Below are 9550 nucleotides of genomic sequence, written 5' to 3'. Positions count from 1 at the left end.
TATCCTGTTTGTGTATGTATCTGTTTATCTTTTTAATTTGCATAATCTCACGTTTCTTCTTATTCGCGATTTTTGTTTAAGGAAGGTTTTTCATAAAAATCGAATTCTGTTAACATGATTACAGGCTTGATATTATTAATAACAGTATCAGTGTAGTTTCAAGTTGGTAACACTCGATGTTTCAGTATGAGCATGCCATACCGGAAATTGGGTCGTAACACAGACCATCGACAGAGGAGGAAAAGTTCGGCAAAGAAGTAGCAACTCAAATTCAGTGAGAAGTTAGGTCATTAGAGAGAAGTGCTGGAGAGATATAAGAAGCGAAGAGAACAATAACGACTAGCACAACGAACGACAGCGACTGCGGCTAGCACAGCAAGCGACGATGACAAGAAAGGAATTTGAGAAAAATAGTTGGGATCTTAGAGATTGAGAAGGCAGCCACCAAGCATGGAAAAATTAGGGATTGCATAATCACTGGATACTCATCCACCACTTTCGGACTGGGTCGGGGTGACCCAAATACTGACTCAGTCTCGGTCGAGTTATTTAACTAAGTCAATTTTTTTGGTCTATGACTTTGATTGACCACTTTTAAACTGGATCAAAAATTAAAAAATATTGTTCGACTCTAAATCGGATGGGTCATATGCATCCCTAATAATGATGATAATAAAAAAAATTAAAAAAAAAAGAAAAAAAAAGAAAAAAAAAATATCAGACAAATAAAAAAAATTATTTAATCGCTTAATATTTCTAAAGATAAAATTATACCACTTTCTACTAGTGTCAATATTCAGACGGCTTCATTTAAATTGTCCAACTGTATAATAGACCGTCAAAAAACAAATAGAATCCACACAAATAAATATTATTTTGGATTTACCTTTTAGACTTTTCCTAAATTATTGGATTCTCTCCACGTCTATTTAGATCGTAAGTCTTATCCATATTCAGAATATATTTTGTTGTATATTTTATTATTTTTAAGGCACTTGTACTTTGATAAATGATTATAGGGGGATTATTAACGTCATACACTAGTACACAACTGTTGGTGTAATGCCAAAGCTATACTTGTACCCGACTATCTATGTTTCATATTTAATCAAAGTTTGTTATTGTTAGAGACAATTTTATACTTAAAAAAGGTGGAACTCCCAGTTAATACACCTAGCATCTCTTGTTATCTTCTTATTTTTTGATTAAAATATGATTTAATTATTCCATCAATCTCTATAATTTTATTAAATTTTAATTAAATTTTTATATTTTTTTTCTTTAATTATATCCTTATACCATAATTTTATTGAATTTCAATTAAATTCTTATATTTTTTTCTTTTCAATTGTGTCCCTATATCATATTAGATTTTATAACTAAATCCCTATCGTGACAAAAACAGTAAAATTAATAAAATATTCTATTAAACTATACGTAATATTCAACCAAGTGTTATGTAAATTCATTTTGTTTAACGAAATATTTCATTAATTCCAACATTTTTGTCACGACAGAAATTTAATTACAAAATCTAATATGATATAAAAACTTAATCGAAAAAAAAAATATAAAGACCTAATTAAAAATGTAGTAAAATTATAAAAACTCAGAATAATTAAACCTTAAAACATTCCCCAAGTCATCAATTACTTGTTTTTTAATTCCACTACACTTTCTACCCTATAAAAATTAGTATGGAGCACCACCACCCATTGCTGGTAAGGATGGAAGTAGAACAATAGCCACATGCCAGGATTGAGTTAAAACAAATAGATATTATACATTTTCTTGTCTCCAAAGAAACGATAAATGAAAGGAAAAAAAAAAAGAAACTCTAGCACTAAGCCCTTCTCAAAAAAGAACTACAACTCTAAAGAACAAAAGAAACAACTTGTTCTTTCGTTTAACAATTTCTGATCTCTAGTGTGATGAAAGAATCAGAGCCATCTCTGAAAACTCTACCACAAAATAAATAACAAATCTATTCATCCCAAAGCCACATCCCAGTGTCATCTCATCCCAATCCATAGTTTTGCACGTTAAAAACAAAATATGGATTATTCTATTTTTGGCCTTCCGGTTTTGTTCCTCTCCTTTATTTTCTTTTCAAATTAAGAATGTGACAGGGATACGTATATATACACTCTGCCGCTGCTCCTTCAACACCTTCCAGCTATACACAAGATGTTGTTGTGGTCACACTTTGGCGAAAGGATTATTTCCTGGAAAAAAGATTCAGCCGTATCTCATCTATCTAACAACGTGAGAGGCAGTGTTTGGATGCAGCGGCCCGGTTCGGCATAAACAATCAGGTAATGAATTAGAGTAAAATGCTTCTTCTGACCGAAACCTATCCATGCCCTTTGTACCAGATATTGGCCCTTTCCTCTTCCTTGGGGATCCAAGCCTGTGCAAAACACACAAAATAACAAATGAAAACCTCAAATAAATAGTAAGCCTTGTGATCAGAACATCACCAAACTTGGTAGATAAGAAAACATTATTCTTGTCAAAAGTTGAAAGGAGGAAGATAATGCTAAAACCTTCCTGTTATGGAAGACAACTTTTGTTAGACTAGTAAGGGTAAAGGTAATTTACACCGATATCCCTTGAGATTCAGCAATATTACACACAACACCACTTCTTTTCATATAACATTGACCTCCCGTCTTCACCAAAATACAAGGGTCAAGGGGAAACAAAATAATCAACTATCAGAGTAAAAGACCCGTTAAAAATAAATTTCTGCATATTTAACACAAGATTACTTAATATGTGCAATAAACGCTTTCCAGTCACATACCGCCTTCTGTGGAGATCAATTATCTTGTTTGACAAACTTTTCCCCTCGGTCATTGTTCCCTGAGCCAGTTTATCAAAAAGACGAACAAGGGCTTTCCTAATTGAACAAATAGAGAACATTAAGAACAGCATTGGAGAATTCATTGGAAAAATTTATAAATATAAATAAATATAAGTTGACCTGCTGCATAAGAAAGCAACAGCCGTACCTGTCTGGTAATATTGATCTTCCACGTCCAAGAAATCGACGATGACCTTCAACAGCCTTTGCCATGTTTCCATAATAAGATGGTATAAATACATCACTTTCGATAGATACAATATAGTCAAGAGCAGCCATTTGAGATGCATGATTAGAAAAGGGTTCCAGCTCCTCAATGGATGCCAACTTTTCCTGAAAATAGTCAAAGCTTTGTTAATCAGAATGATCCAATGTTTCTGACTGGGTTGCCACTACCACAGAACGTTCAGGAGCATAGGCAAACCAATGTGTTTCGGGAGCATAGGCAAACCAATCTTTTTCTTTCCTTTTTCTTTTGGCTAGTTGAGTAGTTGAACATTAATATAATATGCACTGTCTTTTAACTGATTGTTTTTGTGTGCATATAAGGAAGATCAGCCACCCAAGAAGATGAAGAAAATAACATTTATTATAGTCTTTAATAATGGAGGTTTCAGTTAACAGCAATTTCTGCCATAACAGAAAAGGCATGACAATTTAGCCTTTATAATTCATTTTGATCCACTGCTCCTTACAGTAGCATTATCGACTGTGTTGTAGACTACCGTAGAAATTGTTTCCTTAACAATTTAGACTTTTCATTCCTGGTATCGTGTAGTGACAGATCTTACCCCAGATCAAAGAGAGAACTTCTATTGAATCAACACGACATTTATGTTATTTAATTGAAATATGAACTTAACAAAGCACAAAATGTCAAACAAAAATTCTCCCTATTGTTTAGGGAAGGTTTTTTATAGACACATTTCAACCTTTAGACACTGATAATAACATTGGGAGAACCACCTCACAAAAGCTAGTTATTGTGAATGGAGAGCCCAAGGCATTATCAACCACTCATCAAAATCCCATACCTTCAAGGTAAGCCTCAAGTCTGCAATTGGATCCCAAGACATTGTTTCCTTTATTTTAAAGAAGAAAAACCGTAATGGGTTACAATGAACAAGGCATTACAAAAGCATAAAGCCTCAATTTATTACTCTATCTTTTGTTTTTATTTTTATGGACTCGATTTATTACTCTATCAAATTCACTATCAATTTACATGTTAAAAGTTTCCAGTCAGTCTTGATAAGGTGCCAAAAATAGTTATTTCTTCAGCAGACTTAGTTCACTAATTTCCTTTCTTGTAACATATCAAACTTAGAGAGAGAGAGAGAGAGAGAGATAGAGAGATAGAGATAGAGAGAGAGAGAGTAAGTACTGAACACCACCAACTATCGTAACACATGATTGCAACACTTTACCTTGCTCATTAGCAATGGATAGCGGGAACGCAGTTCAGCCATATGGGACTCACCGCCGTATATCCCTCCAGATGCAATATATATCGGTGTCTTTGATGGGTATCCGAGAGCAGTAAGAAAAATTCCAACTTCCTTTGGAGTTAAGGGGCAAAATCCTTTCAACCTTTGTTCTACGGGATCAATTTCCTTTATTTTCCAATATGAAGTGTTCTCTCTACAAGTTTTACAAGCAATAATTATTGTCCAATGTGTACATGAAGAGAGCATAGATTCAATCGATCATTTGGTAGCAACCATGTTCATATACCTGATTATCCGTAGCTCTTCAGCCTCATCTTGAGATAAATCATGTGTGCATCCACTAAATGCAAGCATATCCTTCTCATAACGTAAATGCAGTGCAACATAAGGACCAAATAACCTCATCCTTTCCACCAACAACTACAAGAAGCCAAGAATTACAGCAAAAACAAATAAATCAATAAAATGCACCAGTCATGTACTTAGTATAAGATACACAAGAAAAAGGCCAATAATGGGTAAATCTTATATACTTTTCCCATTTGTTCAATGCAAGGTGAAAATCGGAGAGCTTCATAACAAGCACGGCAGCGAAGCTTCTGAATGTCTGCAGGTAGGTTGTTGTTTGCTAAACGTGAATCAGATTTTGCTGCTCTAATAACCTTGAGATGTTATCAACAATCAATAATATAAGATGATTGCACAATATATAAATTAAATAAAAATAATGAAAGAGTGACACCATAGATTAACAGTTTATGATAACAGATTTTCAACATACATACTTGGTATTCTTCCCACAAGGTAGCAATCTCATTCTCATAATAATCCATACCAGACCAGCTTATGAAGTACTTCACAATTCTGGTTTCATTAACCAGTTCTTGGGGAAGCTTCTTAATTATCTTCACATCATTAGCTAGAGAACGTATAAAATGCTCTTCATCAAAAACATCAGAGAAATTGCTGAAAAAACAAAAAGAACAAAGAAAAATAAGTTCCTAAAATTGAATTCACATAACATCCGACACAGAAAAGAAGCTATGACAGAAAAGATGATACAAACCAAAGACAGGATACAAAATTACCTAGTGTCTTGCCAAAATGATCTTTTATCAAGTTCAGGAACTACAAGAGTGGCATTTATTATACGAGCTACAGCTACCATATCACATATCTGAAAGCAAAAAGTACAAATTTGCAGCTTCTAATAATACATAGGAATAAGAAATCCTCAAATCCATCAGCATAGCAACTTGACATTAATACTGGTAAAATGAGTATTAACATAATTCGGAGTGTGTGTACACAAGAGAGAGAGAGAGAGAGAGAGAGAGAGAGAGAGAGAGAGAGAGAGAGATCAGACCCCAGCACGCATTTGATTGAGACCACCATTTGTATGAACTAGAAGGTATCCTCTTGACTCAGCAGGAGCTGGATAAATAGTTCTAACTTTAAGCAAGTATCAAATAATCCAAACTCAGAAACTTGAAACAAAAGTTTTAGTTTCTTACCTGTATAATTAGGTGTAGGCTTTGTACAGGGCAGATACCCACGATTGGATGGAGGCTTCCACAACTTCTCATAATCCGAAACCCCTCTTGAAACGTTCGACTGTTAAATCTAAAATGAGTGAAAATATGAAAGATGCTGGGTGCATAACTGCTGCTAAATTTTAATAAAATTTTAACACATACAACTGCCAACAGACATGACACATCTATATCTCAAAAAATGAACCAAAACTAAACCCAAAAAACTAGCTCAAAATGAGAATACTACACATCTAGATGAGATTCACAACCATTAGAAAATCAATATAGACAATAAAGAAAAAATAATATCAGCAAAGACGAAAGAATTACCCAGCCTGGTTGATGGGGGACATAGAGGAACATATTAATTAATGAAAGAAACCTACATGTTTAAAATAAGGCTGATCTTAAAACATTAATAATAAGCTAATAAATTAATGAATAAAACTGCATACATGCCATTTGGTTGTTACAAAGATATAATTTTTATTAGATGCATTAGATTCTGTTCCTCTATCAAATTCTCAGTCAGCAAATTCAAACAGATCAGATCACAAAATCAGTTACTACTACTATCCAGTGTTCACAATGAAAAACCAAACCTTTGGAGGAGGAAACAGAACTTTTGATAAATGAGGCGGAGCCAGCTCTCTTGTCCACCTTTGCAGATCTCGAGTCTGTCAAAATTTGAACCAAATAGTTAACAAAAAAAAATGTTTCAATCAAGAATATCAAATTCAAAACACATAAGTCAACACTTTCCCAAAATAAATTCCATAGTATTTATTATTTCTTTTCAGAAATGCATAATCCAAAGTGAATACAAACCCCTCTTCCCCAATATATTTCCGGTGATAGCAATCTTCTTCAAGTCAACAAAACCCTAAGAAAACCACATATTCTTGAGGGTTTATTGTGCAAAACTAGAACCTGTTAGATTAAATCGTGGAATTTTCCAGAAAAGCGAAGAACCTGAGATAACAATCTTAAAAATAGGCACAAAATCCAAACTTCCCTTGAAGAGAATGAATAATAAGCAGAGAATGAGTAAAAATATATACCGTTGTGATCTTGTCATTGAACTTCTGATCATTGGAAGAAGGAACGACGTGCTGGACATGAACAGAGACAAGAGCCATGAACGCTATTGAGCATATTGCTGCAGTAAGAAGCTTCCTCAGTTGCACCACCGAAACACACTTTCGCTTCTGCATTCCCCAAACTACTCTCTCTCTCTCTCACACACACACACCTCCTTCTATTTCTCTGCCCCAAAGTTATGGACTTTCCCTTTTTTTTTTTTTTTACTTGTTCCCTTTTTTGGTTTCCCTTATCTACACTCAATTGAGAAGAACAAAAGAAAAAAGTGACGCAAAAACAACCGAAGGGATGGATGAAAATAACTTAAAATAATTGTGCTGCTTTGCTTATTCCTCGGAGTAATAATAATGTTAATTCTAGTGCGCGAATGAAACGCTTTGTTATGTCACATGATCAGGTTGCAAAAGGAACAGGGGGACAAGAAAGAAAAAGGCGGTGTTTTGGGGTTCTTGGTGTTTGCTCAGTACTTTCTGATGCGGAATGTAGTGCAGCTAAGTCCACTCAGTGTTATTGTTGGGCTTTCGAGATGCTATCATATCACCCATTCCATCACATTCGATTTATAACACTGCATCTGCTGCTGCTACTACTACTACTACTGTTGTTATTGGTTCGGTTTGGTCTAATTTTGGACCAAAAACCAACAGAACTGATCAATTCGATTCTCACACAACATCAACTAATTGATTTGCTATTTTTGTAACAAGCAAACAAAACTGAACCGGATCAAACTGAAAACAATTTGATTCAACCATTTTTTTAGATTTTTAAATTCTAATTAATAAAATATTAATCACAATAAAATAAGATTAAAATAGTCAATAAACTGAAATAACAAGAGTACATCACATGCAAATTTCATACTATTGAGTTTGAGAAAACAAAACAATTTGATGATGAATAAATATTATAATTATGGATCAAAAGTTCAATTATGTGTGTAATTTGTTTGGTCATTGTGCAGAAATTTATATTGCTAAAAAACAAGCCAAATAGAGTAACTAGGCCCAATAGTGGAATAGGCCCAAGACCAAAAGCATTCAGTTCATCCTTTGGTAGCTCAAGAAAATTGTTGCTGATCAAGAAAGAAAGCAACACTCTCCTCAGACCCAAAGCCAAAGCAACCAAACTCACCTTCTCTCTCTCTTCCTAACCCATGTGATTAGTTCCAAAAATAAGAAAGAAAATGAAGCTCAAATTAAAGTTCAAATCAAAAGGAAAAAGGTGATTTCCAAACTAAGCAACAAAGAGGAAAGAAAAAGGAACGTGAAAGATTAGGGCACAAAAGCAAAAATCAAATCAAAGGTGAATCAGAAAATTATTTTCATCTTTGTGCTTCCAATTGTAGCTTGTTGAGGATGCCTTCCTTCTATATGCACTATTCGAAAAAAGTTGAAGAAAATGGAGGTTGTGAAATTCTGCTACAAATAAAAGGTCAAGAACAAAACATGGAGCCAAAGAATTGATGAATGACTTAGATCCTTGAATCAAAATGAAAAAGGAAGACAGAGAAGCAATTACGTAAGAATGCAAGTAAACTTTAATTACTGTTGCTGTCTGATGATCGGATATTTTATACACTTTTTAGTACTATTTTATTAGTGTTTTGGTTATGTTTTGTTAGGTTTTATTGAGTTTTAGTAGGTTTTAGTGCAAAAATCACTTTTTGGATGCTACTTTGAGTTTTCGTGTTTTTCCTATGATTTTAGGTGATTTTTGGGTGATTCTGGCAAGTTTTGGAAAAGTCTGATTCAGAGACAGAGAAAGGACTGTAGATGCTGTCAAATCCTGACCTCCGTGCATTCAAACAAGCATATCTTGAGCTACAGAGGTCCAAATGACGCGCTCTCAATGGCATTAGAAATCTAACTTCCAGGGCTTTCCAGCAATGTATAATAGTTCATAACTATCTTTGGAAATGATGGCCCAAAACAGGTGTTGAATGCCCAACTTGCCCCCTGCCTGGCGTTCAATGCCCAAGAAGGAGCAAGCTTGGTGTTGAACGCCCAAAAAGCATCAAACTCGGCGTCCAATGCCCCAAGAGGAGCACAAGGACGTGGATTCACCCCAAGCTCAGCCCAAACACTCACCAAGTGGGCCCAAGAAGTGGATTTTCGCACCATTAGCCTAGTTTACCTTATTTTTGTAATTTTCAACTATTAGATTAGTATATATAGAACAAAGATCACCCTTGTTATAGATCTTTGATCTTTTGCACCTTTTTACTATTATTTTTCTATAAGCTATGAGCAACTAAACCTCCTAAGTTAGGGTTTGGAGCTCTGCTGATTCTCATGGATTAATAATATTACTGTTTCTATTTCAATATATGTCTGATTCTATTCTATGATGCATTCTCGTTCTTCAATCTTATGAATCTGGGGTGAAACGTGACATTCATCCTTGTTCTACATGGGTTTACATGAGTCCTGACTGGGATAGTGGAAGCCAGAGCTTGAGGACGCATCACAGGTTCCAAGAGAGTTATCTGGGCTAATTGGGGGCATGTGACATATAATCCCGTTATTTCTGGGTAGATGAGGTCTCTGTGGCGCTAAGGCTAGAGTTAGAAAAGCAGCATTCTTTGATCCGGAATATCC

General features: G+C 34.7%; 1 protein-coding gene across 2 annotated transcripts; it reads right to left on the bottom strand.

Annotated features, from left to right (window-relative positions):
* Positions 1–1758: 1758 nt before the first annotated feature.
* LOC112764512 (O-fucosyltransferase 7) lies at positions 1759–7524 on the bottom strand. 2 transcript variants are annotated; one of them, XM_025810160.3, is made up of 13 exons: positions 6911–7486; positions 6452–6526; positions 6180–6231; positions 5829–5928; positions 5681–5748; positions 5403–5491; positions 5100–5280; positions 4848–4976; positions 4601–4734; positions 4294–4507; positions 3015–3199; positions 2807–2902; positions 1759–2410 (listed from the first exon to the last, which is right to left on the bottom strand). In XM_025810160.3, exons 1-13 carry the CDS (start codon positions 6967–6969, stop codon positions 2254–2256), a joined length of 1539 nt encoding a protein of 512 aa, XP_025665945.2. In that variant the 5' UTR covers positions 6970–7486; the 3' UTR covers positions 1759–2253. The 2 variants fall into 2 exon arrangements, with proteins under 2 accessions (XP_025665945.2, XP_025665944.1); XM_025810159.3 differs by lacking the exon at positions 6180–6231 and having other exon boundaries at positions 6911–7524.
* Between the last annotated feature and the right edge of the window lie 2026 nt (positions 7525–9550).

Source organism: Arachis hypogaea, chromosome 17 (genome assembly GCF_003086295.3).
Source record: "Arachis hypogaea cultivar Tifrunner chromosome 17, arahy.Tifrunner.gnm2.J5K5, whole genome shotgun sequence".
In the NCBI taxonomy this organism is placed as follows: Eukaryota; Viridiplantae; Streptophyta; class Magnoliopsida; order Fabales; family Fabaceae; genus Arachis; species Arachis hypogaea.
Note: the sequence above shows the minus strand (reverse complement) of the source record. Positions and strands in the feature narration are given on the sequence as shown.

Bases quoted from the DNA above. Each gene is read 5' to 3' on its own strand.
- LOC112764512 (XM_025810159.3), bottom strand. From the start codon at position 7,063: ATGCAGAAGCGAAAGTGTGTTTCGGTGGTGCAACTGAGGAAGCTTCTT. The intron at 6,527-6,910 runs GTATATATTTTT...AAATTTTGACAG, and splicing joins TCAATGACAAGATCACAACG to ACTCGAGATCTGCAAAGGTG. The intron at 2,903-3,014 runs GTACGGCTGTTG...TTGTTCAATTAG, and splicing joins AGATCAATATTACCAGACAG to GAAAGCCCTTGTTCGTCTTT.